The sequence below is a fragment of the Amyelois transitella genome, chromosome W (assembly GCF_032362555.1).
Source record: "Amyelois transitella isolate CPQ chromosome W, ilAmyTran1.1, whole genome shotgun sequence".
In the NCBI taxonomy this organism is placed as follows: Eukaryota; Metazoa; Arthropoda; class Insecta; order Lepidoptera; family Pyralidae; genus Amyelois; species Amyelois transitella.
Genome location: NC_083536.1, coordinates 9,242,053 through 9,260,232, shown reverse-complemented (window position 1 = coordinate 9,260,232; position 18,180 = coordinate 9,242,053). Strand labels below are relative to the sequence as shown.

Below are 18,180 nucleotides of genomic sequence, written 5' to 3'. Positions count from 1 at the left end.
AGAGCTCCATTGTAGTTAGATAAGAACACTAGCTTTTGTTAAAAACAACTTATTAGTAAAAATGTTTGAAAATGTAACTAACGATATTGTCCGGTTTACCAACGCACGTATTATTTCTTCTTCCGCCGCAAACTGCGGGAGTAGTCTTCGTTGAATGATGTTTCTACATAAACCTCCAAAGCTATTGCAAAGCTTGGTATCACTAACGTCGAACTACTGATGCTTTACTCCGGAACTTCCACAACAATTAAAGAATATGAAGGCACTCGGTGCCTACTGCTGGTTACCAAAATCCGGCTCGTAATAACCAAATGTTTAAATAAAGATTATTGCCGGGATGAAATTAAACACTGCGTTGGTTAAAATAAAGTAAACTTATATTATGAAATCTCAAAGAACATGAAAATTATTAGTAACCTCCAACAACAGAACAAAAAACGCCAAAATATGACAATGACAATCGAATTACGCACTGTCTCTTTTTTTTTAATTTGAAGTTCTTAGTGGCCTGTATATTTAATGAAAAAGGTTCGCACACATTTTGTACAACTTTCTTATGTCTGATTCCGTTACACACGCACTAGATTGCGTTACACCTTCACTGGTACTTCTCGTCTTCGTCTTTTATCCAAACCTATAAAGTACGCTCCTCTTCTTCGCTCAGAACAGGTGGTGGTCCAAACGTTGTTTTATGGCTTGGGTTTTTAAGTTTGAAATGCAAGGTTGACTTAGGAATACAGTATTTTCTCGCTATTTCTCGAATTTTACCAGTTTCTCTTATTTCTTTTAGTGCTGAATTTAAAGTATTCGGATCATAGTCTTTCTTTTTCCCCTTAGGCATCTTTGTTTCCCTTCAAAAAACTGCTGTCAAACAGTACCTGTAGCTAACAAGTGATTGAACACATTAATATTACTTATTGGACACATTTATATTAGTCATTGGACACTCTGTCCAAAGACTAGTACAAAGGTGCTTATAAACAAGAGTAAAAAATGGAGATACATTAACCTTTAAACTAAAGGCAAGGAAGTATAAAATAGGTCAATTTATTTAAATATAAAAAAAACACAATTATTGGACACCTGTCCATTAATTATATTTCAAACAAAAAAAATATTAGTTATTGGACAGCACAATATAACCTAAAATTATATTTTAGGCAACCAATTCTCATCAAATTCTATACGAAATACGATAATAATCTACTGTGTAAATGACTAAGCACATATTAGGATTAACAAAAAGAAAAACGATTGTAATAAACTGTGTTGATAAACTTACCGATTTCTTTATTTTTCTTTAGAAAGACTGTTGACTGTTGACCGACGCCGAGAAAAGTAAATATTTTCAAACTAATGCTGCCATCTATTGCAAATATTTTGAACAATTAAGTGTAAGCATAAAGCAGAGTTTAGAAGTATATCAATTGCTGTGCTCTTGTTTTTCGAGCAGCCTAAATAATCAAGTTTCATTGTGTTTTGTCCAAATGACTAGATTTTTACCCTATAAGCTGTTGGTTTTTGAAAAACCTAGTTTTGTTTTAAACTTTGATAGTTGTTGCTTTGTTGGAAACTAGTTTTTTCTTCTTGGAAAATAGTTTTTCTTCTTGGACTGAACTTATTTGTAACTTAAAATAACTGAATAGTTATTGTTTCATACTGAACTTGAGCAGCTATTGCTTTATTTTGAACTTGGGAAGTCGTGCCTCTGAAGACTTTCCTGTCTCCCTCTTCACCGCCTGAGGACCCCATATAAAGGCGCTGGACCTCCTCTTTTGGACTCCTTGAGCGCAAATATAGTTGCTTTCACGATCTGGGCGGCAAATATTTTTTTTTATCTTTTTCATTGCCTTCTGAGAGTTAAGATTCCGCTGATATTAACATATACTTTCGAAAATAACCTTTATTTCGAAAGAATGCGTGTACGTATCTTCAATTCATCCTTTTCCATTTATCGTTTGTAAAATATGTGCTAAATTCGTACACTTTGTTCAGTTGAGTTGGATCATCTTGTAGATTGTAGGGGAAAGGTGTCCAAGATGATCCCCTTAAGGGAGAATGCTCATAGTTTTAACAATATCTAACTTGACGTAGATCTTGAAGCATACAATAATAGTATATTTATCGGTCTACACGTATTCATACATTTTTTTTAAATTTTAGATTTTACAAATATTATTTTTTTTTTCTAAAATCTTGCTAATGGATCATCTTGGACACCGGTTGTCCAAGATGATTATAAGGGTATGGGCAAGATGATCCTGGGGAACATCTTACCCCTAAGCAGAGGAAATTCAAAGTATTTGTCAATTTTTTTAATAATAAATGAACTTTATTTAAAAGAATATCCATGTTTTTATTATTTAGTAAATATAAAGTTATTTTTGTATTAACAAACTTTGAGATCACAGAAATATAATCATAATAGGGGAAAGGGGGCATAACGGGGGCGTTAAGGGAAATAAACAATAAAAAAACAATCAAATATATTTATCAAATAAAATTAATCACAACCCTTTGGTTACACATTAAAGTATCATTTGGCATAGAATTTGGTGATAAAAACAATCAACAGTATTATTAATTTTAATTTTACGAAACCCTAGTGAAAACCCCACCATGCCCCAGGGTAGGGGCAGTACGGGGTATATGTTCATTTTATCTCACAGAATGTGCAGATGTGGATTTCTTCTTCATTCTCGTCATCAACACCTGCACAGGCTGTATGTGCCCAACATCCACAAAGTTGACAAACGAGGCCAGCTACTGGGGGGATGCGAGAAAATCGGTCCCGAAGTCCTGGCACAGGTTTATCCCCTCCTGCGCAAAATTGTTTGCTGGGTGTTGGGGAGGGCGTGGCAACGTGTTCCCCCCAAGCGGTGCGGAAAGCTGGTGTCGGCTCGTACTCGGCGTATTAATCACAAGAAGCGACTGGCGAATCCGAACATAGTTGTGTAAAAAACACACTGCTTTTATTATATTTGTTACTTTTTCTATTGTATGACATCTTATAGCAGTACCTACTTAATACCTGAAAATTTTCTGCCATCATCCCAAAAGCACATTCAATTGTATTCCTCTCTCGGCTTAGTCTGTAGTTAAATACCCTTCTCAAGTCATTCAAGGTTCTTTGGGGATATGGTCTCATCATGTAAGATAGAAGGGGAAATGCCTCGTCCCCAATAAAATAGTATGGAAATTCATAGTTAGATTGGTCATTAGGAAGTCTGGAAGGTAAAGAATATTATGTCCATGTTCTATCCAACGTTTGATCCTGGAAGCACTGAAAATTCCACCGTCGCTGTTCCTACCCGCAAAGCCAGTCTCGATAAGAGTAAATAGTCTATCGGAATCACAACATGCCATTAATACTATCGAATGGTAGGATTTGTAATTAAAATTACTTGATCCCGAATTAGGTATTTTTCTATTCTGATATGTTTACCATCACATGCCCCTAAACAGTTGGGTAAATTCCAGAGGCGATCAAAACGAGCAGTAATGTCTTTCCAATGTTGCACATCTGGTAATGGCATGTAGTCTCCATTTAATATCTCCCATATTATTACTATAGTTTCAGCTATGACCTTACAAATTGTATTATCTCCTCTTGCAAAATACAATCCTAGGCTTACAAACGTACAACCTGACCCCAAATATCTGAAAAATTATGATTATTAAGGTTAATTTTCAGGACCAGAAGCTAAAGAAAAGTGGAAAAATCTACGAAGTGTTTTAGTTCGCCACTTGAAACCGCCAAAAAGTGGAGCAGGTACTGCACAAAAAAACCACACTACTTATCAGACTATATGCAATTTACTGTACCCTTCATAAAAACAGCAGGAAAACCATCAGGGAATTTTGTTGAATTTATATACAAATCTCCTGTTGTTACTAGTAGCGCCATCTATGGTACTTGTATGTAATTAGTGTCATGTCAGTGTCACATATTGAATAAAGTTCAGTTACTGTCCAACCTCAAACCGGTGATTTCATTATAGGTTATGGCCCAGTAAAACGTTTATTAGTTCGATTAGTCCTCGCAGATTGAGAATACGCTGTGCTGTTTAGAACTGTGAACTGTGATAGTGAAAACTGTTAAATATGACGACGAATTACATTGTGAGTGTGCCCAAGCTAAAAGGACGGGAAAAATATAATGAGTGGGCCTTTGCTGCGGAGAATTTTCTAATATTGGAAGGAACTTTTGATTTTATCAAAACTACAAAGCCAGAGGAAGCTGCAACCGACGAAAGCTTAAGCAAAGTTGATCTTAACGATGTTGCCACTTTATTATTAATAATATTATGTTTCATTTTAAAATAAAAAAAGGATAAAATTATGAAAAAACATAAATTAGCGGTGAGTGAACCGCAATATTCCGTTAATTTTAGGATTGGCTAGGACTACCTTGTAATATGAGCTGTTGGTTTTTGAAAAACCTAGTTTCGTTTTAAACTTTAATGGTTGTTGCTTTGTTGGAAACTTAAATAGTTTTTTCTTCTTGGACTGAACTTATTAGTAACTTAAAATAACTGAGTAGTTATTGTTTAATACTGAACTTGAGCAGCTATTGCTTTATTTTGAACTTGGGAAGTCGTGCCTCTGAAGACTTACCTGTCTCCCTCTTCACCGCCTGAGGACCCAATATAAAGGCGCTGGACCTCCTCTTTTGGACTCCTTGAGCGCAAATACAGTTGCTTTCACGATCTGGGTGGCAATTTTTTTTTTTTATCTTTTTCATTGCCTTCTGTCGAGTTAAGATTCCGCTGATATTAACATATACTTTCGAAAATAACCTTTATTGCGTGTACGTATCTGCAATTCATCCTTTTCCATTTATCGTTTGCAAAATATATGCTAAATTCGTACACTTTGTTCAGTTGAGTTGGATCCATCTTACAGATTGTACTGCACGGGTGCCACGTGCACTACCTCTTGTTTAAAATCTCTGCATTTGTTTGGGCAGTTCTTATTATTGCTTTTCTGTTCTTGACGCTTTTATTATTGTCACTTTTTCAAATTCAGTCGTCCTTGACGTCACGGCGGGCTATGTTTAAATTGAATTTTATTTGTCAATAAATAATTACTGATATAATTTTGGTGAGCTATGGACTGTAATAAATCATAAATTTCACTAAGTTTTCGTTTAGCGCCGATAAAGTTGGTTCCGCCATCGCTATAGATCATAGAAACCGGACCTCTTCTACTTATAAAGCGTTTGAAAGCGTTGACAAACAATTCTGAACTGAGATCAGAAACTAATTCTAAATGTAACGCCTTGGTGGCTAGGCACACAAATAGACAAACATATGCCTTGTGGCTTTTGATTCCACGGCGTCGAATATGTGTAATAAAAAAGGGGCCTAAATAATCTACAGCAGTGTTAACGAAACACTTAACTTTTGTAATGCGAAAGGTAGGTAAATCTCCCATGCGAGGGTAAGTGAATTTCGGTTTGAGTTTAAAACAAATATTGCATTTATGTACGCGTTGACGAATTAAGTTTCTAGCGGATAGTATCCAAAACTTTTGTCTTATAAGAGCGAGTAATAGTGAAGGTCGTGTATGAAGGTCAGTAACGTGATAATAATCAATAATCAATTGAGTTATTAAATATTTAGAAGGTAATAAAATGGGATGCCTTTGACCGAAATCGAGTTCAGAGTTTGATAATCTCCCACCGACTCTTAGAAGGCCTTCCTTTTCAATGAAAGGGTTTAACTTGAGTAGAGAACTATCAGATGATTTCCCATTTCGTAAAGCGGTAATTTCTTTAGAGAAATGCTTATTTTGAACATAGCGGATTATATAAAATTTAGAAAATTCTAAATCTTGTACAGAAATAGGTTGTTGAGATTTTAATTTTTGTATAAAACGTGACATATAAACAACCGAGCGTAATAATTTCGACCAGTTTGAAATTCTTTCAGCCATAATTTCAATTGGATGAGAAGTCTGAATATCTTCAGGACTTTGAACGACAAAACTAATTGTTTTTGTCTCAAAATTTTCTAAACAACCATTAGGACTAATCGTAAAAGGTTTAATGGCCAATCAGAACAACTAAGGCTTAGCCAATTGGGACCATTAAACCAAAATTGATTGTTGACTAGAGCTTTAGGCGTTACAGGGCGAGATATAATATCTGCGGGATTTTCAATGCCTTTCACATGAAACCAATGTCTAGCGGGAAGTTTTGAGTTAATTTCAGTAATTCTATTAGCCACAAATGTATGGAATTTGTACGGCGGAGAATGAATCCACGTAAGCGCCACAGATGAATCTGAAAACGAGTATATTTCGTTGATATGACATCTCTGGGAAAGAGTATGTCTAACGGCGTCTAGAAGGTTAGCGAGAAGAAGAGCGGCGCACAGCTCTAGTCGTGCGAGTGGCATTTTAGATAGCAAAGCTACGCGAGACTTAGAAGCGAGCAAGTGGACAGAGCCGGGTGAGTATGAGTCTTGACTAACGCGAATGTACACATTAGCGCCATAGCACTTTTCACTTGCGTCTGCGAAACCTAGAAGAATGACATGCGGAGAACGTAATCCGACATGTCGCGGAATTTTTATTTGTTCTAGATAAGCAAGTTCATTATGAAATTGTGTCCATTTATTTAAGATCGCGGGAGGCACTGGATCGTCCCAATCAAGGCCAGCCATCCAGCATTCTTGAACGAGCAGTTTCATGTATGTGACCACCGGGCCTAGTCCTAATGGGTCGAACAAGCGCGCAGTAATCGGGTAATGAAGCGCTTGGTGCACTCTTGCATATCAGCGTTCGTTAAGAATTGAAAATGATCAGTAGTAGGTAACCACTGCATTCCTACTATCTTATGCGGAGTTGAAGCGATAGTATCAAATTGTATGACGTCTTCACTTTGCATTGCGGACGACTTGTCCATGAGGTCGGGACTATTAGAAATCCACTTCGTGAGATTAAAGCCACTAGAGGCAAACATTTGGATCAACTCGGACTTGGCTTTTAGAGCGACGTCTACGCCATCCATAGATGTGATGAAATCATCCATGTACATGTGAGTTTCAGCTTCTGTGGCGGCGAGAGGAAATTGATCGCGGCTATCGGCAGCTAGCTGGCGAATGACTCTCATGGCAAGGTAAGGGGAACTTGATATACCGAAAGATACACGATTGAACTCAAACGTATCGATATCAGATCTAGAATCGAATCGATATAAAATACGTTGGAAAGCGTGATGAGTGGGAGTAAGTTTCAATTGAAAATACATCTTTTCAATGTCCGCAGATAGGGCCACAGAGAACATGCGCAAATTTAATAAAAGGTCAAATATACTTGTCTGTTAATTCGGACCTGTATAAAGAAGGTCATTAAGAGACTTTCTACTAGTAGTTTTACTACTGGCGTCAATAACGATACGAGTTTTCGAAGTTAATTTGTCGGGGCGATAAACAGCTCTGTGCGGAATATAATAAGAGCTGTCATCCGACGATGCATTTTCAACCTTAGATAAGTAACCTTTATCAATATAACTTTGCAAAGTGTCGTTGTAATTTGTACGTTAATCAGGATTACTATCAAGTTTTTTCTCTAAATTCAATAAACGGCGTTTAGCGATAAAATGAGAATTTCCTAATTCTGAAGGATTATGTTTAAACGAGAGATGCACACTAAAACTACCGGTACTATCTCGAGAATAAGTTGACTTGAAGATTTCTTCACAAGCCTGATCGTCAGGGCTCATATGAATTTTATGAGGGACATTGTCGAGTTCCCAAAAGCGTTGAGTAATTGATTCTAGCGTTGAAGTTTGTTCAGTAAAACAAAAGAAAGTTTTATTATTAGCATTGCGACAGGGCTTGATGCGCGTAACAGCAGTCTTACCCATGGCTACATATCCAAGAGTAGTTTGTAACGCAACTACGGAAGAGTGCGGTGAAGTCACTTTGTCACTTCCTAACAGAAACGGGAAGAGCTCGTTACCAATTAAACAATCCACCTCGCCGGGCATATGGTAATTATAGTCAGCCATTGGTAAGTCACTAAGGTGAGTTAATTTAGAAATATCTAACTCATAGTTGGGTAGGTGGTCGGTGATCGAGTCAATAACACGCGCAACTATATCATACGAACACATAGGATCGAAACGGGAATGGAAGTTCAGAGTAGTGACTCCGTATGATACACTTTCGGTCTGACCGATACCTTTTATCGAGGAGGAAGCGGAAGTAATTTTTAAATTTAATCGATCACAGCAAGATTTTGTGATGAAGTGGCTAGATCCACAATCTAAAAATAGACGTAAATTATGTCGCTTATTCTTATTATAAACATAAACGGAAGCAGTAGGTAAAACAACGGTATTACCTAGCTCATTACAACGAGACGAAGTAACAACCGACACCGCAACATTATTTAAATTTGCGCGCGTATTCGAGTCCGCTTGTACTTGCCGCATAGAATTCGACTGTGTGAGCGTATCGGCAACAGGGGCTGAATACGGTGCGTGCGAGTGAGACGGATAGCTCACTGAGGTCGCCTGGCGACTAGACGGCGTGTTAGCACTTTGAGTATCATGCATGTGCAACAAAGAATGATGTCTTTGCTGACAAATATTACAGTTACGTTGAGAACGTCAAACTGCAATATTATGAAATCCGAGGCAATTAATACAAAAATTGTACTTAGTAACTAAATTATTTCTGGAAGATTGAGTCTGATTCAAGAAATATTGACACTTATACAATGCGTGTGAAGGTTGAGAATTGCATATCAAACAATTGTAAGATAGTGAGTTTTTAGAATTAGAATTACGTATGTCTGTTTTGGTATTGATCTGATCGGTGTTAGCGAAATAATTATGCGTTGGTTTATTTTTGTTAGTATTTTTATTAGCGTTCGAGGGTAGCGTTTTGTTCATAGTATAGACAGACGAACGAAGCGTTTGTATCTTGTTTTGATGATTGACAAATTGCGTTATTTGAGAAAAAGTAGGTATCTCAACACATGAATGCATTTGCTCAAATAACCTTACTGTCTCTTTGTTAAGTTTAGTGAGTGCTATATGCGTAAAAATGTAATCGGACAAGTTATCGATTTTTAATCTGCATAACGCAGATTCGGCCGAGCAAAATTGCTCCAAGAATGTATCAAGCGATTGGCCAGTCTTAAAATTAATCATTTGGTCAATATACAATGACGCTTGGACTCTGATATCTTGGTATTTCTTCAAAAGCGCGTTCCACATAATCAAATAATTGTCTGATGTGGGAGGTATACCGGAACATACTGTTAGAGCTTTACCTGTTAGTTTACCTACCAGATACTGAACCTTCTCCGCATCCGTCAAGCGGGGATTAAACTCTAAAAGTTTTCATAAAAGAGTGACCATTTTGTGGGGGTACCATCAAATGATATCAAATTTAGCGAGGGGTTATTTCTTATTAAACAATTCAAACTTTTGATCGCACCTGGAAATCTTACAGTTGTATTTATTTTCGCAAGCTTTAATATGACAATAAAGTTGGTCAAAAGATTTCATACTGGAGTAATCCGGTTTTGATTTTGGATCAAATAAGATTTGAGCTATGGCTATATCATCGAGCGTTTCCATAAAATCAGTCCTAGTTTTTTCAAGCGACTGTACCATTATCAAGAACTGATCTTTGTTTGTTTCATCGGAAATATCTTTACTAAGTGAATATGCGTCTTGAATAATAGCAAAAAGATGTTCCTTTTTTGCTGTTAATCGAACAATTTCGGGAGAATATGCACATTCAGACTTTTGTTTCGACATTTTAAATTGAAAATTTGTAAAAAAATTACTTTAATGAAACTAGAAAATAAATTTATAAAATAAATCGGTGAAAATAAATATGGCGGCGATGTCGATAAATAATTTGACACAAATTTGTAATATAAAATATCAAATTATCTCGAAAAATACAATTGAACGAATAGTTGTTATGCGTAATATACATATATTCTATTGTGAATATATAAGATAATAAATTATTATATAAGTAGATGTTTATTGGGAATTCTGGGACACTTTTCCCAGAATTCCCAATAAACAAAATTCGATTCATTCTAACCACAAAACATTAGTCGAATGCACTTACCTGACTCCATTATAAAATTGATAAGAATCACCCGCTAGCTCGTGGAAAGATCACACACCGAACACACTTTTTACACATGATTCATTCTAACCATCAAACATTATTTTGTTGTACTTTCCTGATTCCTGTTCTACCAACAAGATTTTACATGTTAAATTATAAAACGTGTTTATTCGTTAAACCTAAATTCATTTCGCTCAAATTCGTTGAGTACTGCAGACGAGTTTAAGCACATGCTAATAATTTGAAATGGAATTTGTGAAACAAAAAGACTCACTAAAATTAGATTGTATTTGTCCTGCTTCATCACAAGAACCAAAACGACACGGAAACCTTCTGCCGAACACAATACGTTGTATCGTTTGTGGTCCATCAAATTGTGGAAAAAACAACTTAGTAATAAGTTTATTGTTACATACAGATGGTCCGCGATTTTGTAACTTATATGTTTATTCAAAATCTTTATATCAAGCAAAATACTTATTTTTAGAGAAAGTTATGAACATGGTTTCTGGTACAACCTTTCATAAATACAATCACATTTGCGAAATTTTGAGTCCTCACGAAGCGCTACCTGATTCAATTATAATATTTGATGATGTAGCTTGCGAAAATCAGAACAGCATTAGAGATTATTTTGCTATGGGTCGACATAAGAAAATTGATTGTTTTTATATTAATCAAACATATACAAAAATACCTAAACAACTAGTGAGAGACAATTCCAATTTGATTGTATTATTTAAACAAGATGACATTAATTTGAAACATGTTTATGATGAGCATGTTGGGTCTGATATGTCATGGAATCAATTTCGTGAAATGTGTTCAAAAGTTTGGAAAAAGCCTTTTAATTATCTTGTTATTAATAAGGATTGTGATAAAAACAAAGGATGTTATAGGTCAGCATTTGACACTTTTATAGTTCTATATTAACATACTTAATACAATGTAGTGATAATGAAAGGTCACTTTAAAGTGTGATCTGCGACTGAACACAATATCAAGCAGTAAAATGGAAAAAAACATTTAAAAAACAAATAGTTAAGTCAGCAGCAGCTGTTAAAAGCTGTAGCTGAAAAGAAAAGGCTGTTCAAAATCTGGCAAAACACTCGCTCTGAAGAGGATAGAGAAATCTACATACAGGCCAAAAAAGCCGCAAGAAAAACGGTAGCGGTAGAGAGAGAGAAAGCCGAGTCAGAGCTTCATCAGCGATTGGAATCATCGGCTGACTTTGACATATATAAAATAGCAAAGCGAAGACACAATGACAGCAAAGACTTCAAAACTACAAAGTACATCAAAAACAGTGAAGGCGTCCTGCTAACTAACTATATCGAGATATGTGATAGATGGTATGAGTACTACCAAAAACTACTAAATGAAGAATTCCCTAGACAGCAACAAGAGGATCTGTTAAAAACAGAAGGCCCAATTAGCGAAATTACCCCCGAAGAAGTCCGTAAAGCAATCTGCAAAATGAAAAATCACAAAGCAACGGGTCCGGACAACATACCCGCTGAGCTATGGAAATTACTCGGAGCTGATGGGGCCTGCTGGCTAGCAATGCTATTCAATAGGATCCTAGCTGAAGAGAAAATGCCAGACGCCTGGAGAAAAAGTATAATAGTCCCGTTCTACAAAAACAAAGGTGACGTTCGAGATTGTGGAAACTTTCGAGGGATAAAACTTACATCTCATACCCTGAAAATCTGGGAACGAGTTCTAGGCGAACGTCTTCAAAGTCTAACTCACATATCAGAAAACCAATTTGGTTTCACCGCTGGGAAGGGAACCACAGACGCAATACACGTGATAAGGCTGTTAATGGAAAAATCTCGTGACAACAAACAAACACTATGGATGATTTTCATAGATCTTGAAAAGGCTTTCGATCGTGTACCTAGAACATTGATCTGGCAGGCCTTGCGCTCCCAGAACATTCCAGAACGGTACATAAAGCTCATATCAGATATGTATGTTAACGTGCAAACGAGTGTCCGATGTGCCGCAGGTGTATCAAAAAGCTTCGATATCAAAGTGGGGGTTCATCAAGGCAGCGCGCTAAGCCCATTACTATTTAACATCGTGATGAACTACCTTACGGAGAAAATTCAGAAGCCCGTACCATGGAACCTCCTGTATGCGGATGATGTTGCATTAATATCGAACAACAAGCAAGAAGTACAGGACAGCCTAGAGCAATGGAGGAGCGCCCTCGAGTCCAGTGGACTACGTATTAGTAGAACTAAGACAGAGTATATGGTGTGCAACTTTAGCCTTGACAAATCTAGCACGACACACACAGAGCTGAAGCTTGATGGAGAAATCCTACCGAGAGTAAACAAGTTCAAATACCTAGGTTCTGTTATCGCCGAGGACGGCACGATCACCGCTGACATAACCCATAGAACGACGTCTGGGTGGAGTAAATGGCGAGAACTGACAGGAGTCCTATGTGATCCTAAAATGCCTGTAAGAACCAAAGGCAAAGTCTATAAAACCGCCGTGAGACCAGTTCTACTCTATGGCAGCGAAACGTGGGCCTCAAAGCAAACGCAAGAGCATAAACTACACACGACGGAAATGCGTATGCTCCGTTGGGCAGGTGGAGTTACCCTCAAAGATAAAGTCCGAAATGAACATATACGGGGCAGTTTCAAGGTGGCACCCATAACCGAGAAGCTCAAAGAATCCAGACTAAGATGGTTTGGACATGTAATGCGTAGACCCGAAGATCACGCTGTAAAGAAGTGCCTTTCCATGGCTACGTTAAAGAGAGGGAAAGGCAGGCCCCTAACAACCTGGATGTCAAATGTCCAGAGAGACATGAAAGAGTTGGGCCTGTCAACTGACGACGCGTATCAGCGGAAGAAATGGCGCCTTAAGATTAGGAAAGCCGACCCCGCGTAACGGGAAGAGGCGAGGACAAAGAAGAAGAAGCAGCAGCTGTTAAAAGAAAAGTGGGGATGATTAACGATACAAAAAACGTAAATAATGTGGCACTGGAGACAATTTTCAAACCTATTGTTGATCCCCTTAATTTGATAGCCAATAAAAATAATGAAAAGTGGGTTGAGAATTAAAATAATTACATTCCCTCTGTTGGGAAAAAATGTAAAAATGAAAGTACATCGTCTTATTTATCCAATGAAGAATCGAATGACACTGTTTCTGAAAGCGACTTTCCTAATAATTACAACAAAACTTTAATTTCCACACCTTCTGAAGATCATAATGTCAGTGAAGGTTCGTTCAAATCTATTGCGTCTTCTCCAGATAATCGTCAAACTTTGTCGTGGTCTACATCATCAGAAGTAATGGATGCTATACCTTTTGGAGTAAGACATGAGCGGGGAAAACTAATGCTTGGCAATATTCGTGTTTTCGATAATGATAACATTCTGAAAATAGGAACTCGAATTTTAAAGAAGACAGATGGTTTACGAGAGTTACTATTTAAAAGGAAACCTGATCTAGAAAAAGTCAGAGAGAAGGACTTGCAAAATTATAAATTGTTACTAATTGATACTAATGCACATCGACGTAATTATGAGTCATCTAAACCTATAAACAGTAACAAAGGTTTTAAATACATTAATGTCATTAAGCCTTTATTTAAATTCTCAAAAAATATGACTTCAAGTGTAGCAAGTCTCCCTCAAGGAAAAGGTATTCCACTTCTAAAAAAAGTAAAAAAATATACTGATTATGTTTATTGGGATGATCCCAACGAACTGGTAGAACGATTAAAATTGTTGTTAGGATCACGAGCGGCTGGCAATAGTGGTGTAGATAATGAAATTATTGCAGTCATAGAAGAATTACGAGAAGCTGGAATTATAAATATAGAACATAAACAGCTTCCCTATCATGGTTTGATTCATATCTTCGCGATGGATCACAGCTTGTCCGTGTTGGTGAGTCGGTTTCTGATTGGTGTAAACTTAGTGCTGGTGTGCCTCAGGGCGGTATACTCTCGCCGTTGCTATTTTCGGTATTTATAACATCAGTCTCTAAACTACTGATATGCAATTATCATCTTTTCGCTGATGATTTACAAATATATTGTCATTTTAAAGAGAAAGACTCCTTGACAGCCATTGCGGAGATGAATGCGGAACTTGATCGGGTTTCTGAATGGGCGAAGTGTTATGGTCTCTTGGTTAATCCTGTCAAATCTAAGGCTATGATAATTGGTAGTTATTATATGTGTAATCAAATCAACATTGATATACTGTACTATAATGGTTCTCCAATTGAATTCACCAAATCTGCAAGGAACCTTGGTCTTACTATAGATTCAAACCTTAACTGGTCGGCCCATATTAAGGAGGTTAGTCGTAAGATCTACTACTCTTTTCATACTCTAAGATGCCTTCTATATTTCCTACCTTTTCAAACAAGGGTCTCTCTCATGCAGAGTCTGATTCTTCCTATTCTGGACTATGCTGATGCGTGCTATCTTGATGCCACAGAGGAGCAACTGGATAAATTGGAACGGTTACAAAACCTCTGTATCCGTTTCATTTTTGGCTTAAGAAAATACGATCATGTTTCCATTTACCGTACTAAGCTGAAATGGCTTCCCATTCGCTTTCGTAGAAATACTCGCATTCTCTGTCTTCTTTTTAATATTTTATTTAATCCCGCCTTTCCTTTCTATCTTAAAGATCGTTTCTCTTTCCGTCATTCGTCTAATTCTCCTTGCAGATCCCATTTGCGCACCATTCTTACTATTCCTACCCACAAAACTTCCTTCTACTCTTTTTCCTTCTCTGCTCATGCTGTACGACTGTGGAATTCCTTACCGCATGATATTCGCGATTCCCAAACTCTCTCCTCATTCAAACGACGAGTTAAAGACTATTATCTCTCCAAATAGACTTATATATATTATATATATATTGGTATGTTTATGTAGTTTATTACTGTCATTTATTTAATTATGTAAGTACTAGCATGTATGTTTAGTTAAATATGTTAAACGTTATTTATGCACACGCCATACCGCTCTAAAATTCATCTTTCCTCTCATGGGTCTACTGGAAGAGATTTCTTTTGAAATAAGTAGCACCTTTGTACTAGAATTATTGTAATAAATGCTCCTGTATATAATTTTGTGTACATAAATAAATAAATAAATAAATAAATAAACAGCTATCGCCACAGAAAATGACCAGTATAATTCGAGATCTCTAATCATCTAGACAGCAATGACTGTAGATAAGTTCGGTCATCACGTCCATAAACGTTTGCGATTATTGGAATTTATCGACACTTTAAACGATACATTGGTGAAAACTGATAATGGACACTATGATTTGAAAACATCTAAATTAAAAGGTCTTTCATCTCCAAATGAAGCCGATGAAGCAGTGAACAAAGCATACGTCGATAATATACTACAAGAGTTAAGAAAAGAAATAAGAGTGGTTAATGATAATATACAAGTATATTTAAAAAAATTGGAAAAAGCTACATCAGACCGTTTGTCAAAATCGTTTTATACAAAACAAGAAATAGATAATTTGATTGAACTTAAATTGAACCAACACAATGAGCAAAAAAAACATAGTGGATGAAATTCATAAAGCAGCAAGAAGAAATTTTCCTCGTCGATTTACAATTATAAAAGGAATAGACGACTTATGGCAAGCTGATCTTATGGATTTTCAGAAATATTCTTATTTTAACAAAGGATATAAATATGTTTTAGTTGTAATAGATACTTTTACAAAATATGTGTGGACATATCCTATAAAATCAAAAAACAAAAAATGTGTGACAAAAGCAATGTTTGAAATTTTATCTCGTTCAAAACGAAAACCTATAAATTTATAAACTGATTTAGACAAAGAATTTTATAATGATGCTTTTAATAAATTGTGTAAGAAATATGACATTAATCATTATTCCACCTACTCCACCAAAAAAAGCTTCTATTGTGGAAAGAGTTATTCGTACAATAAAATGTAATCTTTACAAAATGTTTAGTTTGTATGGTTGTTATAAATGGTTAGGACCAAATTTAAATTCCGTTGTAGAAAAATATAACAATACTACTCACCGTACTACTAAATTTAAACCAGTCGACGTAAATAAAGTAAACCAGATACATGTTAGATGTAACATATTGCGTGCACAAAAGCGAGTTTTATATCGCAAGCCTAAGTTCCACGTTGGTGATAGTGTTCGGATAAGTAAATTTAAAGGTGATTTTTATAAAGGATACACTCCCAACTGGTCGACAGAAATATTCGTTATTGTCAAGGTAAATGATTCGAATCCACCAACATACCTATTAGAAGAGAAACATAAACAGGAAATTTTGGGAGCTTTTTATGAATATGAATTACAAAAAACGAAATTTCCAGAACTTTATCTTATTGAAAGAGTTATTAAACGTAAAGGTCATAAACTTTATGTAAAGTGGTTAGGTTTAAGTGAAAAAGAAAATAGTTGGGTGGACAAGAATGCATTACTATTGTAATATAAAGTGAGCGTCATAATAAATATCTTCATTTTAAGAATATCTATGAAGAAGGGAAGAGGTATTTTAAATAACGTCATCAATAATTTACCTTTCGAACTACATATTCCTGGATATCAGTTTTGTGGACCAGGTACTAAACTTCAAAAACGATTATTAAGAGGTGAGCGAGGTATAAATAAATTGGATGAAGCTTGTATGTACCACGATATTGCATACAATAATAAGGATTTAAACATTCGACATAAAGCAGATTTGGACCTTTTGAATATGGCTAAGAAAAGAATAAAATCGAAGAGTGCTGGAAAAGGAGAAACATTGGCTTCATGGATTGTAAAAAATGCAATGAAAGCAAAACTCAAAGCTGGCGCTGGAGTTCGTTCATTTATGAAAGTAGTGAAAATTATACAATCTAAGCTTAAAAATATTAAATCAAAGGACAAGCGTTCAACTATAAACTTTGCATATGCAACCGCAAAAAGACTATTTTCTAAAAATAACGGATCACGTACACGTTTACCACGATGTATACCCATTCCTAAATGCGGAGGCTTTTTACCGCTCATTCCCATCTTTGCCGGTCTGTAAGCTTTAGGTTCACTTGCTGGTGGCGCGGCAGGTATAGCAAAGGCTGTTAATGATTACAAAGTAGCTCAGAAAAACTTTAAAGAGTCTAAACGACATAACAAGATGATGGAATCTGTTGCTTTAGGAAAGGCCTTGTATATAAAACCATATAAAAAGGGAGCAGGATTTTATCTAAGTCCTTCAAAAAACTGAAAAAGCGGCTACCCAGACAAGCGCTAACCAATTTAGATATAATGGAACATGCTATTGATATTCCTTACTTTCGCGGAGTGTATATGAGAGATACTCTTCTACGGAAACCAAAAAAAATTGAGTGTGCTATATTAAATTTAGATAGTTCTGACAATCCTGGAACACATTGGGTAGCCTACGTTAAATATATTAATTACTGTGAATATTTTGATAGTTTTGGTGATTTAAAACCACCATTGGAACTACTAAATTATTTAAGTCCTTTAACTATAAATTATAATTATTTGCAATATCAATCTTATGGAACTATAAACTGTGGACACCTTTGCTTAAAGTTTTTAAAAGAATTTTGGAAACATCATTTGTATAAATAATATAATAAAAATATATTTGTATCAGTATAATACCTTCCGGCGAGGGTCTCGCTGCCGAGGACAACGTCCAAAATCAACTGGGACCGCTACGGAGAAGAAATCGAAGGCGACAAGGCCAGTGTCGCCTTCAAGAGGGTCTCCACCAGCGAAGAAGTCGAGCTTGCGGCGAGCGCCATCACCCGCAGCATCCAGCACGCACTCGACGCCGCACGGACCCCCGTGCCGGCCACCGCCAAACCCGAGCCGCTCCCGGCGCACATCACCGCGCTGCTGGAGCGGAAGCGAAGAATGCGGAGGCTGTGGATGAGCACTCGCTGCCCAACCCTAAAAGCCGAGCTGAACAAGCTGGTGGAGACCGTAAAGGACAAACTGGAGAAGCACGCAGCCAGATCGTGGGAGAACAACCTCATATCGGTAGGCGGTGATA

General features: G+C 36.5%; 1 protein-coding gene across 1 annotated transcript; it reads left to right on the top strand.

Annotated features, from left to right (window-relative positions):
- The first annotated feature begins 12,197 nt into the window (after nt 1-12,197).
- On the top strand, nt 12,198-13,039 carry LOC132904162 (uncharacterized). The gene has a single exon (XM_060954077.1). It carries the CDS (start codon nt 12,198-12,200, stop codon nt 13,017-13,019), a length of 822 nt encoding a protein of 273 aa, XP_060810060.1. The 3' UTR covers nt 13,020-13,039.
- Nucleotides 13,040-18,180: the final 5,141 nt, after the last annotated feature.

Coding starts and splice junctions, on each gene's coding strand:
- LOC132904162 (XM_060954077.1), top strand. CDS start 12,198: ATGAACTACCTTACGGAGAAAATTCAGAAGCCCGTACCATGGAACCTC.